Source organism: Rhinoraja longicauda, chromosome 4 (assembly GCF_053455715.1).
Source record: "Rhinoraja longicauda isolate Sanriku21f chromosome 4, sRhiLon1.1, whole genome shotgun sequence".
NCBI classification, from domain to species: Eukaryota; Metazoa; Chordata; class Chondrichthyes; order Rajiformes; family Arhynchobatidae; genus Rhinoraja; species Rhinoraja longicauda.
The window spans coordinates 16,877,586-16,896,071 of NC_135956.1; the positions used below are offsets into that span (position 1 = coordinate 16,877,586).

At 43.5% G+C, this 18,486-nt stretch overlaps 1 protein-coding gene across 2 annotated transcripts in view; it reads right to left on the reverse strand.

The window, feature by feature from the left end:
• Positions 1–16,124, reverse strand: part of LOC144593075 (E3 ubiquitin-protein ligase RNF31-like) — a 38,500-nt gene extending 22,376 nt beyond the window's left edge. Inside the window, exons 1-8 of one of the 2 annotated variants that reach the window (XM_078398507.1) lie at positions 16,084–16,124; positions 15,841–15,919; positions 9,489–9,579; positions 6,652–6,723; positions 4,036–4,199; positions 2,728–2,818; positions 1,965–2,108; positions 222–341 (exon numbers count right to left, since the gene is read on the reverse strand). In XM_078398507.1, coding sequence (XP_078254633.1) covers positions 222–341; positions 1,965–2,108; positions 2,728–2,818; positions 4,036–4,199; positions 6,652–6,723; positions 9,489–9,579; positions 15,841–15,919; positions 16,084–16,103 — 781 coding nt within the window. In that variant the 5' untranslated portion in view covers positions 16,104–16,124. The remainder of the gene's footprint in view (positions 1–221; positions 342–1,964; positions 2,109–2,727; positions 2,819–4,035; positions 4,200–6,651; positions 6,724–9,488; positions 9,580–15,840; positions 15,920–16,083) is intronic. The other variant, XM_078398508.1, reaches the window with a different exon arrangement.
• Between the last annotated feature and the right edge of the window lie 2,362 nt (positions 16,125–18,486).

Consider the following 18,486-nt stretch of genomic DNA (forward strand, 5'->3'; position numbering starts at 1 on the left):
TAACAACTACAGCATGGAAACAGGCCTGTCCGGCCCTACCAGTCCACGCCGACCATTCTCCTTGACCTAGTCTCATCTACCTGCACTCAGACCATAACCCTCTAATCCCCTCCTATCCATATACCTATCCAATTTACATGTATCTCTAAACTAAACTAAAGAGAGGTCAGTAAAAGACCAGTTACTTACTTTAGATTGCACATTTCAGGCTGATTATTTACCTTGGTTTTTCGGGGAGGGAGTCTTCAGGTTCAAAGTCTTTACCACCTTGTCGATATGCAAATCATCAAAGAAATCTGCAGTTTGTTTCACGGAATCGATTTTCTTCTTCACCACATGATCTATCGAATGAAGTAGACAAGAATAGAGCACTTGAAACTAATTGCTAAATACGCAAGGAACTGCAGATGCTGGTTAACACACAAAAACAACAAAGTGCTGGAGTAACTCAGCGGATCAGGCAGCCTCCCTGAAGGACATGAATAGGTGACGATTTGAGTCGGGGCCCTTCTTCAGACTAATTGTAGTAGGAAGCTGGAAAAGCAGTGGGGGTGAAGAAAAGCCTGGCGAGTGATAGGTGGATACTAAATGTTGGAAATGCAATAAAGGATATCCTGGGCACAGAATATACTCCATGCAATATTCGAGGGAAGAAAAAAGAAGCAACGAAAGTCCAAAGAGTTGCAAATGCTGGAGATATAAAATGAACACAAAAGATGCTAGAAATATCAACAGGTCAGCTGCACCTTGGGAAGAGAAAGAGTTAATGTTTCAGGTCAAATACCCTTCATCAGAAGGGTTAATAGAGTTATAGAGTCATACGGCGTGGAAACAGGCCGCTCGGCCAACTTGCCCACCCTGACCAACTTGCCCCATCTACACTAGGCCCACTTAGCCCATATCCCTATAAACCTATCCTATCCATGTACCTGTCCAACTACCTCCTCTGGCAGTTTGTTCCATATACCTGCCACTCTTTTTGTAAAAAAGTTGCCTCTCAGGTTACTATTGAATCTTTCACCCCTCACTTTGAAACTACACCCTCTGGTGCTTGACTCCCTTACTCATTCATTCAGTGAATGCAAAGGTAGAAGGTGCTGGAGTGGGAGCTGGTATGCAACACCTTGGAGCTACAGAACTATCTAGTGAAGATGCTAAGAGGGATAGCATCTTGATCCATTCATTTCGACCTTGATCCACATTCTCACATCTTCTAATGATCAGTCACCATTTATGTCCACAGCACTTTCATCAACTAACCCCCCCCCCCCCCCCCCCACTGCCCACAGTGACATAAGAATGAATGCACTGTGGCAATAAATGTACATCTATCCTTCAGGTAGACACTAAATGCTGGAGTAACTCAGCGGGTCAGGCAGCATCTCTGGATAAAAGGAATGGGTGACGTTCATGCTTTGAATGTACTATGAAATATTCGGAAGATTGGGACCATAGACTCGTGTCTGAAAAAGGGTCCCGACCTGAAACAGCACCCATCCTTTTTCTCCAGAGATACTGCCTGACCCGCTGAGTTATTCCAGCACTTTGTGTCTATCTCTGATATAATTCTGTATTTGGTACATGTTTTCAGTCCTTTTGTATTTAGTCCTTTCTGTGTCAGTCCACTGAAGTTGTGCGTTTGCAATGCTTCAAAACCTGGGTGCACATTATTTTACATTGACGAAGAAGGGATCTCAGTCTCACTCTCAGTCTGAAGGGTCTCGACACAAAACGTCACCCATTCCTTCTCTCCAGAGATGATGCCTGTCCCACTGAGTTGCTCCAGCATTTTGTGTCTATCTTCAGTGTAAACCAGCATCTGCAGTTCCTTCCAACACATTTATCTTTCAGGTTTTGTATCTTCAGCTTACTAAAGCTTAAACTGCAAACCTCATTATATTTATATTCATTTTTAAGAGAGCCCATACACTGCTCTCATTATTATGTGCCTTCTGTGTTCATACCCTCGGCAGGAGAAGCTTTAGGAGGGTGATGTGTAAATGAGATCCCCAGAGACATCAGCTCGCTGCCGTACGATATCTTCTCAGACTTGTTTGAAGCATTCTCTCCAGAATGGAAAGGTGACTCTTTTGCAATGCAATGGACTTCTAAAAGATAAAATAATATTTGTGCTATATTTGAGAATATTTTTAATATAATGATCACAAAAGATACATTAGGGCAGCACAGTGGCACAGCGATGTGCTACTGCCTTAAAGTCCCAGAGACCTGGGTTTGATCCTGACTACGGGTGCTGTCTGTACGGAGTTTGTACGTTCTCCCTCTGACCATTTGGGTTTTCTCCTGGTACTCCGGTTTCCTCCCACACGCCTAAGATGTACAGGTTTGTAGGTTGTGTAGGAAAAAAAACTGCAGATGCTGGTTTAAATCAAAGGTAGACACACAATGTTGGAGTAACTCAGCGGGTCAGGCAGCATCTCGGGAGAGAAGGAATGGGGGACGTTTCGGGTCGAGACCCTTCTTCAGACTGATGAAGGAAACAAAGAAACAGGCCCTTCAGCCCAACACGCCCATGCCAACCAAGATGCCCCGTCTAAGCTCATCCCATCTGCCTGCATTTGGCCCATATCCCTTTAAACCCTTCCTATCCATGTGCCTTCAGTGCATCAATAACAAGGGATTGTGGTGTAGATTTATTTAAGTAGTGAGAGCTTAAATGATTTTGCAAAATCCTTCAACATAAAATTATAAAATATGATACCCTACCTTCTGTATCTGTAATTTGCGGTGAATTATTTAAGGAGTTTGTAAATGATGCTTTTATTTCTTCAATGAGTCCCAACAACTGCGATTTTGGCTGAAGAAAGCAAAACAATTCAGTGAACAGTAAGTAAAAAAGTTAAATAAATCAATAGCTTTTTACCCAACCAGAGATATTCCATTTACCCTCTCCATTCCTTCCCTCAGCAACCTGAAATTACGTTATTTAAGTTGTTTTTATAATTTCACAAGTGATAGGAGCAGAATTAAGCCATTCGGCCGATCAAGTCTACTCCGCCATTCAATCGTGCTGATCCATCTGTCCCTCTCAATCCCATTCTCCTGCCTTCTTCCCATACCCCCGACACCCGTACTAATCAAGAATCTATCTATGTCTGCCTATCTATCTCTGCCTCTACCTCTGTTTTCTGTCTCCCAGTTCTGACAAAGGAAATTTCACCCAAACAGTTTGCACCTTTGTTTTTTACACAGATGCTGCCATACCTGCTGAGTTTCCAGCAGGTTCTGCTTTTATTTCAGATTCTCAGCATCTGCAGTTTTTTCATTTTTCTTGAATATCAAAACCAATTGCTAGTTTTTAAACAAATTCATAAAAAAACACTCACACAACCTTTGCAAATGAGCGATCCAGACCTAGCATCTACCTCACTGGAGACCCACGGACTATCTCTAATCGGACTTTACTCGACTTTATCTTGCACTAAACATTACTCCTTTTATCCTGTATCTGTATACTGTGGACGGCTCGGTTATAATCATGTATAGCCTTTTCACTGACTGAATAGAACGCAACAAAAAAGCTTTTCACTGTACATCGGTACATGTGACAATGAACTAAACTAAACCAAGCAATGTTGGTAACAAATGTCTCTTTCATTGAGTTATGGCACGGCATTATCCAGAACAATACTTGTGTTTAACAAGTACTGATTCACATTCAAATACAATGCTAGCTATTTTACAAGCAACTTGCTAAAGCCAAAACATAATACATTAAATACTTTGTTCTTCTAACTCAGCAAACACCAAATAATGTTGTTTTCATGTCAAAAATTTGATTAATTCCATACGGCCCATCGTCTACTCCACCATTCAATCATGGCTGATCACTCCCTCCTAACCCCATTCTCTTGCCTTCTCCCCATACCCCTAACATTTATAACTACATTTACTAGAACTAGGTTTCATTTCCATGGATTTGTCTCATCACTTTTATCGCAAATAGTTCCTTATGCAAACATTGTGATATAATTTATATTCAAACTCCATATTATAACATTGACTTTTGCTTACATATTTCCAATTACACAAGTAACTTGAAGACTTCATGCCAACATCATCCAAACGGTCTCCTGACTTTCGGAAGTGAACTGGTAGCCCCTTCACAAAGCATTTTGGAGGACACTTGGGGTGTGTGTTGTGTAACCAGATGGTTATCGGAAGGTTGCAAATTTGGCCTGAATGTAAACATATGTGCATTAAAAGAACAAGCCATAGAAACATAGAAAATAGGTGCAGGAGTAGGCCTTTCAGCCCTTTGAGCCAGCACCGCCATTCAATATAATCATGGCTGATCATCCAAAATCAGTACACCGTTCCTGCTTTCTCCCCATATCCCTTGATTCCGTTAGCCCCAAGAGCTCTATCTAGCTCTCTCTTGAAAACATCCAGTGAATTGGCCTCCACTGCCTTCTATGGCAGAGAATTCCACAGATTCACAACTCTCTGGGTGAAAAAGATTTTTCTCCACTCAGTCCTAAATGGCCTACCCCTTATTCTTAAACTGTGACCCCTGGTTCTGGACTCCCCCAACATCGGGAACATTTTTCCTACATCTAGCCTGTCCAATCCCTTAAGAATTGTATACGTTTCTATAAGATCCCCTCTCATCCTTCTAAACTCCGGCGCGGCCTGCAACCACAACAACCTGGCCGCGGGAGAAGACAGCAGGAGAAGGGAAAGACATTGTGGCCTTCCATCACAGTGAGGAGAGGACTGGAGGAGACTCACTGTGATGGATATTTCTTTGATGGATGTTTCTTTTTTTGTGTGTTTTTGGGGTTGTGTAATTTTAATGCCTACTAGCATTTAATGCTTTTATTGTTGGACTGTGGGTGACTGAATTTCGTCCAATATTGGATGACAAATAAAGCTATCTTGAATCTTGAATCTTGAATATCAGCCCAGCCGACCCATTATTTTCTGTAAGTCACATCTGTACAGATACAATCACCTTGTGTAGTACATCTGAGAGCATCAACTTTCATTTCTTTAGCACAATGTTTAAACTGATATTCAGTATTTGTTTTCAATTCTGTTGCTTATTTAAAATTATTCACTGATCTGACTAGCGAAAAAACTGTACAAGAGTCATTAAAATTCTTGAATGGTTAAACTCGGCCAAAAACAGTACTCTCTCGTCCTCGGTACACGTGACATTAAACTGAACTCAAACTCAATCTTTGTTTTGTACCTTAGAGAATTCTTCAATGCCACTGACAACACTATTTGATTGATGACATTACTGTTGCCAGAAATACTCTGGTGTTAGATCAAAATTAGCACCAAGACAGAGGAAATCCATGCCAAAAAGATGATCAGATCTTTGTGAAGGGCTTTCTTCTGGGTGAGTGGCTAACGCTATAGGTTTGTTGCTAACCATAAATGGAAGCCAATGACTTCATCATGTTTTATAAATAACGAGACTCAAACTATAATTACTTTAAAGTCAGTTCCTTGCACCAGTCTTTTCAGCCCTCCACCCCACTGCCCTACAACTCTCACCAACTTCTACAGATGCACCAGAAAAAGCATTTTATCAGGATGCATCACAGCTCCATTCAAGACCGCATGAAATTGCAGCAAATTGTGGACGCAGCCCAGACCATCACACAACCAACCTCCCTTCCATTGACTCCATTTGTACCTCACGCTACCTCGGCAAGGCCAGCAGCATAATTAAGGACGAGTCGCACCCTGGCCACTCCCTCTTCTCCCCTCTCCCGTCAAGCAAAAGTCATAGAAGTGTGAAAATACACGTCTCCAGATTCAGGGACAGTTTCTTCCCAGCTGTTATCAAGCTACTGAATCATCCTACCACAACCAGAGAGCAGTGCTGAACTACTATCTACCTCATTGGTGACCCTCGGACTATCCTTGATCGGACTTTGCTGGCTTTACCTTGCACTAAATGTTATTCCCTTATCATGTATCTATACGCTGTAAATGGCTCGATTACAATCATGTATTGTCTTTCCACTGACTGGACAACATGCAACAATTTTTTTTTACTGTACCTCAGTACACGGGACAACTAAAAACAAGATAGAATCAACCCACAAAAAGCTGCATTAGTTCTCTGGGAAGGACAGTCAATTTCTGTCAAAGATATAACTAAATTTTCCCCTTGGCAGTATTTCCCAAATGGATTCACTACTCTGGAAAAACAAAGATATACAATACTACTCTGCTTTATTGTCACATATCACATACGGCAGCACAGTGGCACAGCGGTAGAGTTACTGCCTTACAGTGCCAGAGACCCGGGTTCGATCCCGACTACGGGTGCTGTCCGCATGGAGTTTGTACGTTCTCCCTTTGACCTGCATGGGTTTTCTCCGAGATATTCAGTTTCCTCCCACACTCCAAAAGACGTACAGGATTGTTGGTTAATTGGCTGGGTATAAATGTAAATTGTCCCTAGTGTGTGTAGGATAGTGTTAATGTGCGGGGACTGCTGGTCGGTGTGGACTCGGCGGGCCAAATGGCCTGTTTCTGCACTGTATCTCTAAACTAAACTAAAACACTAAATGCGCACAGTGAAAATCTTTTGAATCACCAGGTTTGGCACCATTTCTAAAGTCTGGTCCGCGCACTATGTCATGTGTATACTGTACTCGGCTGCCTTACCTTTGCATGATACAGGAATAGTACCACTTACATTAACCAGTTGACTTTTAAATCCAGTTGAGTGACCTGGACCTGGAGAAAAAAGAAAAATATTTTTTCATGAAGTTGATTGAAGAAATATTTCACCCTATAACAAAAAAAGGCACAAAGTGCTGGAGTAGCTCAGCGGGTCAGGCAGCAACTCTGGACAACTTGCATGCAGCCTGACCTGCTGAGTTACTCCAGCATTTTGTGTCCTGCTTTGTAAACCAGCGCCTACAGTAATTTGTTTCTACATTCCACCCTGTAATAATTTGACTTAGCCTCTTTCACTATGGCAGGCATATGATAATATAAAAATTATAATTAATATAATATATATAATATTAAATTATAAAATATTTTGTATATTTAGAGAGAGTTTAGAGTTTAGAGAGATACAGGGTGGAAACAGACCATTCGGCCCACTGAGTCCATGCCGACCAACGATTACCACAGGAGGTCACGGTTTAAGATTAAGGGGTAGGCCATTTAGGACTGAGATGAGGAAAAACTTTTCCACCCAGAGAGTTGTGAATCTATGGAATTCTCTGCCACAGAAGGCAGGTGAGGCCAATTCACTGGATGTTTTCAAGAGGGAGTTAGATTTAGCTCTTAGGGCTAATGAAATCAAGGAGTGTGGGTAAAAAGCCGGGACGGGGTACTGATTTTGGATGATCAGCCAGAATCAGTAGGCCATTCGGCTCGAATCCTACATTCGGTTCTATCCTACAAACCTGCACATCTTTGGAATGTGGGAGGAAGCCTGTACATTCTCAATGACCAGGTTATTTTTAAAACACTTTAAAAACTTATTTGGACATGTCTTTATTTTCCAACGGATCTACTTTTTCTCTTTGGAAGTTAAAAAGATAGCCTGGTTAAAGTTGCTGTTGTATTGTATCGTTACAGCTCAGGGGACCCTGGCATGATCCTGACCTCACCTGCTGTTTGTGTGGAACTGTTGTTTTTCCCAGTCATTGCACGGGTTTCCTCTGGGCTCTCCAGTTTATTCCCACATAACAAGGATGTGTCATAGATTATTTGGTGGCTATATATTACCCCTGAGTTTGGTCGAGTGGCAAAAAAGGAATTAACGAGGATGCGAAGATTGGACTTTCTTGATTAGTAAGAGTGTCAGGGGTTATGGGGAGAAGGCAGGAGAATGGGGTTGAGAGGGAAAGATAGATTGAATGGTGGTGTGGACAGCCATGATTGAATGGTGGCATGGACTAAATGGGCCAAATGGCCTAATTCTGCTCCTGGAACATGAAGATATGTAAGAGGGAAAAGGTTTACAGGAAGATAAGTACGGGAATGAGATTGATGGGAATACTCTGTGACTCAGTATTGACTTGATGCGCTTAACAGTCTGGTTCGAAGTCATAAGATCTGATATGTCAACGAACACTGTCTTGAACTTCTACAGGTGTACAGTAGAGAGAATAGTGGCTGGCTGCATCACGGCCCGGTTCGGCAACTCGAACGAAAAAGAGTGCACAAAGTGGTGAACACTGCCCAGTCCATCACGAATACTGACCTCCCTACCATCAAAGGGATTTACAAGAGTTGCTACCTCAAATAGGCAGCCAGTATCTTCAGAGACCCACACTACCCTGGCCATGCTCTCATTTCATTCCTGCCATCAGGAAGAAGATATAGGAGCCTGTAAACTGTAAGGTCCAGGTTCAGGAACAGATTCTCCCCTGCAACCATCAGACTATTAAACACTACAACTTCCAAATAGGCTCTGGATAACATAGATTTGGGGACATTATTTTTGACTTTGCAAAATTATAGTTGTATATTTGTCTGTTTGCCTTTTTGAAATGATATATATGTATTGAGAATTATATATATATATCAACTATAAATACTAGAAGTATAGAAATATGCACCGAACTTGTTTTTGTTGTTTATTATGATTTTTACAGAGTACTCTGTTTACATATCTGTTGTGCAGCTGCAAGTAAGAATTTCTTATTCTGGATCTGAAGAAGGGTTCCAACCCAAAACGTCACCTCGTCCTTTTCTCCAGAGATACTTCCTGACTCACTGTATTACTCCAGCCTTTTTTGGCTATCTTTGCATTGTTCCGTTTCGAGGCATATGACAATTAAACACTCTTGACCCTTGAAGTAAATACAATAATATGACATGCATTGATATGGTTACTTTAGAATTCCTCAAAGTGCCTTGCAACCATGATAGCCCTTCATGATGTGTAGTCACAATTGCAACGTAGAGAAGAACAATATCACAGGCAGTAAGTTGATATTTACTGCTTATGTCCCGATGCTATTGAGAAAGATTATTGAACTGCACATCACCATATAGTCCAAGCCATAAGATTATAAGTCATAGGAGCAGAATTAGGACATTCGGCCCATCAAGACTATCATTGCTGATCTGTCTTTCCCTCTCAGCCCCATTCTCCTGCCTTCTCCCCATAACCTTTGATGCCCTTACTAATCAAGAACCTGTCAATCTCAGGTTTAAAAATACCCAATGAGTTGGTCTCCATGGCTATCTGTGGCAATGAAGTCTGCAGATTCACCAGCCTCTGGCCATAGAAATTCTTCCTCACCTCCTTTCTAAATGTCTGTCTTTTTAATCTGAGGTTGTGCCCTCTGGTCCTAGACTCTCCCACTTGTGGAAACATCTTTTCCCAATCTAGTGTTGTATTTTCTTTTTAATCTCCTTAAGAAGTACACTTACAGGCAAATAGATCTTGTATTTTGATGCTAGGCATCTGAGGAGATAAAATAAATATTAAATATCAATTTTCACTTCTATGTAAACAGAACGTCATTACTTACAATAAAAGTCAAAATTCACCGACAGGTCTCTGTAGACTGCTCGCACATTTTTAAGCTCTTTTATAACTGCTGCTGGATGATTGTATAAATGCTGTAAAAGAATTAACAAAAGGGATTATTTGTAACAACGCATTTTGCTGCAAGGAACAAAATAACCTTTCGCAGGCCTGTTAATCACCCAGACTAGATACATACAATTTCATGTAACTCTAGATGGCTATGTTATCTCTGTCCGCAGTATGTATGTGTGCGAAGGGACTGCAGGTGCTGGATTATACTGAAGCAATTTGTGTCTATCTCTCCGTACTATCTTCCATTTACAGGCGTAGACTATTTTCTAATTGGAGAGAGAATCCAGAAATCTGAGGTGCAAAGGGACTTGGGAGTGCTGATGCAGGATTCCAAAAAGGTTCATCTGCAAGTCGAATCGGTAGTAAAGAAAGCAAACTTAATGCTTGCATTTATTTCAAGAGGGCTTGTATACAAAAACAGGGATGTAATGCTGAGGCTCTATAAGTCGCTGGTAAGGTCGCATTTGGAGTATTGTGAGCAATTTTGTGCTCGGGTTTGTTTTCCCCGTGTGCTCCGGTTTCCTCCCACACTCCAAAGACGCACAGGTTTGAGGATGTGCTGGCTCTGCAGAGGGTCCAGAGGAGGTTTACAAGAATGATCCCAGGAATGAGTAGGTTAACATATGATGAGCATTTGTCGGGAATACTGGGCCTGTACTCGCTGGAGTTTAGAAGAATGAGGGGGGACCTATTGAAATGTACAGAATAGTGAAAGGCTTGGATAGAGTAGATGTGGAGAGAATGTTTCCACTAGTGGGGAGTCTGGGACTAGAGGTCACAGCCTCAGAATTAAAGGAAGTCCTTTTAGTAAGGAGATGAGGAGAAATTTCTTTAGTCAGAGGGTGGTGAATCTGTGGAGGCCAAGTCAGTGGATATTTTAATGGCAGAGATAGATAGATTTTTTGAATAGTAGAGATGTCAGAGGTTATGGTGAGAAGGCAAGAAAATGGGGTTAGGCGGGAGAGATAGATCAGCAGTGATTAAATAGTGGAGTAGACTAGATGGGCCAAATTTCCTAATTCTACTATCACTTATATGATCTTATGACATTATGATCAGCCAAATTCAAGGTCCTAATGCAGTCATGGACTCACCGGGGGGGGGGGGGGGGGGGGGGGGGGAGGAACAAGGCTGAAATGCTAGAGACAATGTTCAATTACGAATTATTTCAAAAATGTAAAATCTACATGTAACCGTTGTGTCGTGGGAATATAAAAATGCAGTGGGTGCAGTGAATCTTTGAAACGCTTTGGGTTCTCTCAGAGAGTTTCCCAGTGCATACTGATAAGGCCATCAATAAGCTGGCTTGTTAGAGCAACTCACCAATGCTCCATGAGATATTCTTTGTGTCTGTTCCTATCAGAGCGGTAATTAAGAGGGCAGATGAAACCTGCGTGAAAGCCAGATTCAGGTACAGGTGAAACACAAAATTCGCTCCATGGTGGCACAGCGGTAGGGTTGCAGCCCAACAGCACCAGAGACCTGGATTCGATCCTGACTGCAGATGCTGCCTGCACGGAGTTTGTACATTATCCCCGTGACAGCGTGGGTTTTCCCCGGGTGCTCCGGTTTCCTCCCACACTCCAAAGACGCACAGGTTTGTAGGTTAATTTGGATTTGTTGAAAATTGTAAATTGTCCCTTGTATTTAGTTTTGTGCTGATGAACAAGGGATTGCTGCTCAGTGCGGACTCGGTGGGCCGAAGGACCTGTTTCCGTGCTATATCTCTAAACTAAACCAAACTAAATTAAACTAAGCTAAGCTAAACTAAAGGGGTAAATGCCAGCCAAGATCTCAGTGTTGTATCACAGGATCTATCATACCCAACTTAAAGGGCAGGAAGAGAGGCAACTTAAAGTTAGGACTGAAATATATGCTACCAGTAGTATAAGAAAATAACTGCAGATGCTGGTACAAATCGATTTATTCACAAAATGCTGGAGTAACTCAGCAGGTCAGGCAGCATCTCGGGAGAGAAGGAATGGGTGACATTTCAGGTCGAGACCCTTCTTCAGACTGAAGAAGGGTCTCGACCCGAAACGTCACCCATTCCTTCTCTCCCGAGATGCTGCCTGACCTGCTGAGTTACTCCAGCATTTTGTGAATAAACTGAAATATATGCTCACTGATTCTAAAAATAGGGGTATCTCCAATTCCAATGACCATTAGTCAAGCAAAGTAGACATGAAGTAATTGACACAGATAGATATAAAATGCTGGAGTAACTCAACAGGTCAGGCAGCATCTCTGGAGAAAACAGATGTGACATTTTGGGTCGGGACCCTTCTTCAGACAGATTGTAGCAAGGGGAGTGGGGAAAAAACTGGTAGCGAAAAAAACCCAGTACAAACAGGGTAATTCACACTTGATTCATAGGACTGGAAGACAACATTTAAAAAATTAAGTGTGTGGGAATGAACTGCAGATGCTGGTTTAAATCGAAGATAGACCACAGAACGCAGGAGTAACTCAGCGGGACAGGCAGGATCTCTGGAGAGAAGGAATGGGTGAGGTTTCGGGTCGAGACCCTTCTTCAGACTAAAAATATTAATATTAGTGTAATGAAAATAAATACTCAAAATATTAATAGCTGTAGGAAGACAGCCATTTCAGATCATTGCAATAGAGCTGATCATACAGTCTGAAGAAGGGTCCCGACCCGAAATGTCACCTATCCATGTTCTCCAGGGTTGGTGCCTGACCCTTGTGTGTGATTTTTTTGTTGTAAACCAGCATCTGCAGTTCCTTGTTTCAACTCTGATCATACGTTGTAATTCACGGGCAACAGACTGCAAATGCCAACTTATCTATTGAGTATTTCCAACATTTTCAGTTCTTATTACTGTACACTGTAAAGCAACATAAACCATTCCAGAAGCCTCATTCCCCAAAGTGAAATCTATGCCATTGTTATCCCAAATTCCAGGAAGCACACAACATTCCAGACTAAAAATCCAAATGCCAGCACAATAAATACACTTTGCATTGCACTTCCTGCGTCCTTCTTATGACCCTCCCTTTAAACTCTCAACGGTATAGTTTCTTCTGTTCCCTTTAAACTCACTGGGCCTCACTTCCCATATTCCCTTTAAACTTATCTCACAGCCCCCTAACTTGCAACAGATCTTGTGACATTTCGCAGAGTGGGCAGCGGTAGAGTTGCTGCCTTACTGAGCCAACGATCCGGGTTCGATTCTGACTACGGGTGCTGTCTGTACGGAGTTTGTACGTTCTCCCCGTGACCGCGTGGGTTTTCTTCGAGATGTTCAGTTTCCTCCCACAGCCCAGAAGACGTAAAGGTCTGTAGGTGAATTGGCTTGGTATAAATGTCAATTGTCCCTAGTGTGTGCAGGATAGTGTTAGTATGCGGGGATCGATGGTTCGCTCCCTGATCACATTCGGGCAAAAGGTATAAAAGTGTGAAAATGCGCAGCTCCAGAATCAGAGACAGTTTCTTCCCAGCTGTTAGCTTGCAACTAAACCATCCGACCACAACTAGAAAGCCACTACCTGAACTATTATCTACCTCATTGGTGACCCTTGGACTATCTTTGATAGGACTTTATTGGCTTTACCTTGCACTAAACGTTATTCCCTTATTACGCATCTATAAACTGAAAAATGGCTCGATTCATAGTCGTAGTGTGTGGAAACTGGCCCATACTGGCCAACATGTCCCAGCCACACTAGTCCCACCTGCCAACATTTGGTTCATATCCCTCCAAACCTGTCCCATCCATGAACATGTCTAACAGTTTCTTAAATGTTGGGATAGTCCCTGCCTCAACTACCTCCTCTGGCAGCTTGTTCCGTACACCCACCACAATCATGTATAGGGGGATTGCACTGTCGGTCATAAGGTCAAAGGATGTGATTCACGGAGTCACTCAAGCCTTCTGGAGTACAAGGCAGCTTCCGGCATACACTCATAACACACGCAACACATACGTCCCACCGAGCTACTCCAGCATTTTGTCTACCTTCGATTTAAACCAGCGTCTGCACTTCTTTCCTACACATTTTGTCCTCTCCACTGTAAAATCTCCACAAGGTATGTCTACTTTGAAGAAGTTCTCCTCCTCTCTCCGACGAGAGTTCAGCAACATCCTCTCTCACTGCTCCCCCTGTGTGATTCCACTGTTTATTTTGTCAGGCCAAACCCTTGGTCATCCTTTTCTCCTTAACTTCCTCCAGCCTGGCTACACTCCCTGTCTCCATTGTCTTCCAATTCCAGCATTTAAGTGAGCTGATTTAAATCCCTCCACCACTCGTATCCATAACCTTAAGGGCTTTGCAGGAATATCTTTTGAAATCTAACCAGAGCCACCGCAATTGGTCTGTGTACCAACGCAAGAAAAAGGAACTGCAAAATATAAGTAAGCTCTTTTTCATTAAGCCCCAAGGAAAGACACAAAGTGCTGGAGTAACTCAGCAGGTCAGGCAGCAACCCGGGAGGACATGGACAGGTGATGTTTTGATCTGGTCCAACCCAAAATGTCGCCTAACCACATTCTTCAGGGATGCTACCTGATTTGCTGAATGATTCTGGCATAGGTGTCTTTCTCTGGTATAAACCAGCATCTGCAGTTCCTTGTTATTACAAGCCCCAAGGAACAGTGATTTGTGAGTTCTGCACCTGGTACCTGGCTTCACATCTGTCATCAAAAGAGCATCTTAAACAGTCTGAAGAAGGGTCTCGACTCGAAATGTCACTCATTCCTTCTCTCCTGAGATGCTGCCTGACCCACTGAGTTACTCCAGCATTTTTTGTGATACCTTCAATCTTAAACTTAAATATCATCTTCACCATAGCTGTGCTATGTTTATTGGGATGAAGTTAAGCAGCCTGATGTGATTAAGTACTGTAATCATGTAGTGCCATTCATAAAGATTTTTGGTTGGGACTGAGGTTTTGCAAGTTTAGTGGTGATTTTGGCTGCAGAGTTGTGGCAAATAGCTGCTGGGACCAAAGACTGTACTGGCAGCCATAGTAAGTGCTCGCCTCCAGTACACCGCTTGTCCTCCAGAAGACGTTGCGTGGCAACAGTACGGGTCAGGGGTCATGACCTCAGGGCGGCACGGTGGCGCAGCGGTAGAGTTGCTGCCTTACAGCGAATGCAGCGCCGGAGACTCAGGTTTGATCCTGACTACGGGCGCCGTCTGTACGGAGTTTGTACGTTCTCCCCATGACCTGCGTGGGTTTTCTCCGAGATCTTCGGTTTCCTCCCACACTCCAAAGACGTACAGGTATGTAGGTTAATTGGCTGGGCAAATGTAAAAAAATTGTCCCTAGTGGGTAGAGGATGGTGTTAATGTGCGGGGATCGTTGGGCGGCGCGGACCCGGTGGGCCGAAGGGCCTGTTTCTGTGCTGTATCTCTAAACAAAATAAACTAAACCTCACCTGCCGTGCAAGCTGGTTAGCACACAACAAAAGCTTTTATAATAATAATATATTCCTTTATTCGTCCCACACCGGGGAAATTTTCACGGTACACGTGACAATAAACTCAACTGAACAATGAATGCAGCCAATATTTCATGTCAGAATCGTTTACCTTCCAGATCCCTGCACAATACGTACTACTCCTGACTGCATAACTTTGTATCTCAGTGCATGGTCATCTCTTGTATTCCACATCATAACCAAATCTCAACATTATAACCAAAGATTAGATAGATGCAGAGTCTCTTGCCCAGACTAGATGGATCTAGGACCAGAGGGCATAGGTTCAAGGTGAAGGGGAAACGATTTAATAGGAATAGGAGGGGGAATTTTTTCACACAAAGGGTGGTGGGTGTATGGAGCAAGCTGCCAGGGGAGGTAGTTGGAGGCTGGGACTATCCCAACGTTTAAGAAACAATTCGACAGGTACATGGATGGGACAGGTTTGGAGGGATATGGACCAAACGCAGGCAGGTGGGACTAGTGTCGCTGGGATATTGTTGGCCGGTGTGGGCAAGTTGGGCCGAAGGGACTAGTTCCACACTGTATATCTACGACGACGACTCTAACCACACACACACACCTTAAAGTGAATCATTGTTAAAGGACATTCGGTAGCATTGCACAATGCAACTCCTGACTCAATGCAATGTGCATTACTCCTTCATGTGATGTTGGATGCCTGAGCACAGCAACTGACCAGTGTGGCGGTGCTGCCTGTGTGTCCAGTCCTCATCTCAGCTTATCTGATCCCTCGCCAACCTCCTTGCACAGCAGTCACCAGCCAACCCAACCCAACCCAACCCAACCCAACCAACCCCACGCCTGCCCCCTCACCTCCAGCAAGCCGTTCTTGAGTCGGTTCTCCCAAAGATTCATCGTCCTGCCGGCAACATGACACCCAGCATCCTGCATCCTAAACCGAAACCGAAAGAGGAGGAATTAGGAAGTAAACGCACTCGTAAACCCTGATGTGTCACGTCCCAAATACTGCAGAGAATAAAGCTCCGATCATTTAACACCACGACTTAATAATCTGCTGCACGAAATAGCCATGCATTGTAAAACAAAAACACCCACCCATCAGATGCACGCAACATGGTAAAAAATCACACAGAGCATTTAATGCATGTGAAATGGTAGCACCATGGTTAAAAATAACAATTCGTCATAGATGCTGTGGTGGCGTTGTAAAAATAACACAAAGCTTGTGATGCCTGGAGTTTGCTGCCATGGTGAAAATAACACATTGCATCTAATGCATGTAGTTTGGTGTGCAGAAAAGGACTGCAGATGGTGGGTAGGTACCAAAGATAGATACAAAGTGCTGGAGTACCTCAGCTGGTCAGGCAACACCTCTTTTTTTTAAATCAAAAATATTTATTCAAATATTAAAATAATATATATACAATACAATAAAACCAAAACAGAACCCACCACCAGAATACTCTACAAACAAATATACCAATTGAAACTATTATACAATTATATTACAATCCCCATCCAGGGTACATCCAATCCCCACGGTGCCCAGTGGTCCCGGAAATCCCCCAAGGTGCCCGTGGACAGCGCGTAGTCCCTCTCCAACACCGCCCGGGCGCGGATGTAACCCCGGGAAAGGGGTAGGCAGCTGGCTCGGGCAGAGCCCTCTTCCGCCTGGCGCCGTGGATCGCGGATGGCCAGCTTGGCCACACCTCTGGAAGTAAAGGATTTTCTTTTTCTCCAGAGATGCTGCCTCACCCACTGAGTTACTCAAGCACTTTGTGTGTAGCTTCATGCAGTATAGTAGCAGGGTGCAAATAATACAAGGACAGCTCCATCGCGCAGTGGCGCAGCGGTAGAGTTGCTGCCTCACAGCGCCAGAGACCCGGGTTCCAACTGACCCCGAGTGTTGTATATACTGAGTTTGTACGTTCTCCCTATGACCATGTGGGTTTTCTCCGGGTGCTCTGGTTCCTCCCACATAACAAAGACGTACAGGTTTGTAGGTTAATGGGCTTCTGTAAATTTTCCCTAGTAAGTAGGAAATAACCCAATGATCTACGGGTTGACCATTGGTTGGCGTGCACTTGGTGGGCTGGAAGGCCAGTTTCCATGTGGTATCTCTAAACTAAACAAAAGTTGTGGATGTAGCCCGGACCATCACAAAAACCAACCTCCCTTCCATTGACTCCATCTACACCACACTGCATCAGCAAGGCCAGCAGCATAATCAAGGGCAAATGAGACAGAAGGGAATCAGATAAGGAGCAGAGGAGTGAAATGTAAAGATGGTGGGCAAAGGAGGGGAAGGGAACAAGCTGACTGCACGGTTCAGTGGCGTAGCGATAGTTACAGCGCTTTCAGCACCAGGGACCCGGGTTCGATCACAACTACGGGTGCTGTGTGTGCAGAATTTGTACGTTCTCCCCGTGACCTGCGTAAGTTTTCTCCGAGATCTTCGGCTTCCTCCCACATTCCAAAGATGTACAGGTTTATAGGCTTTGTATAATAGTAAATTGTCCTGAGTGTTTGTAGGATAGTGTTAGCGTGCGAGGGTCGCTGGTCGGCGTGGACTCGGTGGGCTGAAAGACTTGTTTCCGCGCTGTGTCTCTAAACCAAAAAAACTAAAAACTGGGGAGGGTGGGAGATTTAGACTTTACACTTTAGAGACACAGCGCGGAAACAGGCTCTTCGACCCATGAGGTCTGCGCCGACCAGCGATCACCCTAGTACTAGGGATAATTTACATTTTTTTACAGAAGCCACTTAACCTACAACCCTGTATGTCCTTGGGAGTGTGGAAGAAAACCAGAGCACCCGGAGAAAACTCAGGGAGAAGGTGCAAAACTGGATAGAGACAGTACCCATAGTCAGGATCAAACCCGTCTCTGCAACTGTAAGGCAGCAACTCTACCGCTAGGTTTTTAAAGTAGATTTTTAAAAATGTTTTTGTTTATTTATTATGTTTTTAAATGTCAGTGATTATCATAAGGTCATAAGGTCATCAGGAGTAGGAGTAGAATTAGGCCTATCAAGTTTACTCCACCATTCAATCATGGCTGATCTATCTCTACCTCCTAACCCCATTCTCCTGCCTTCTCCCCATAACCTCTGACACCTGTACTAATTAAGAATCAATCTATCTCTGCCTTAAAAATATCCATTGACTTGGCCTCCACAGCCTTCTGTGGCAAAGAATTCCACAGATTCACCACCCTCTGACTAAAGAAATTTCGCCTCATCTCCTTCCTAAAAGAACGTCCTTTAAGTCTGAGGCTATGACCTCTAGTCCAACACTCTCCCACTAGTGGAAACATCCTCTCCACATCCACTCTATCCAAGCCTTTCACTATTCTGTATTTTTCACCACACTCTCAGATGTTTACTGATAGTTCACAGACCTTGGACTTTGGAGAGCCATCAGAAACCATCAGGACAGACTGGAGGTGCAGCCTCAGAATCTGTCACATGAGGCCCAGCCAATCTGAATATAATTTTCTC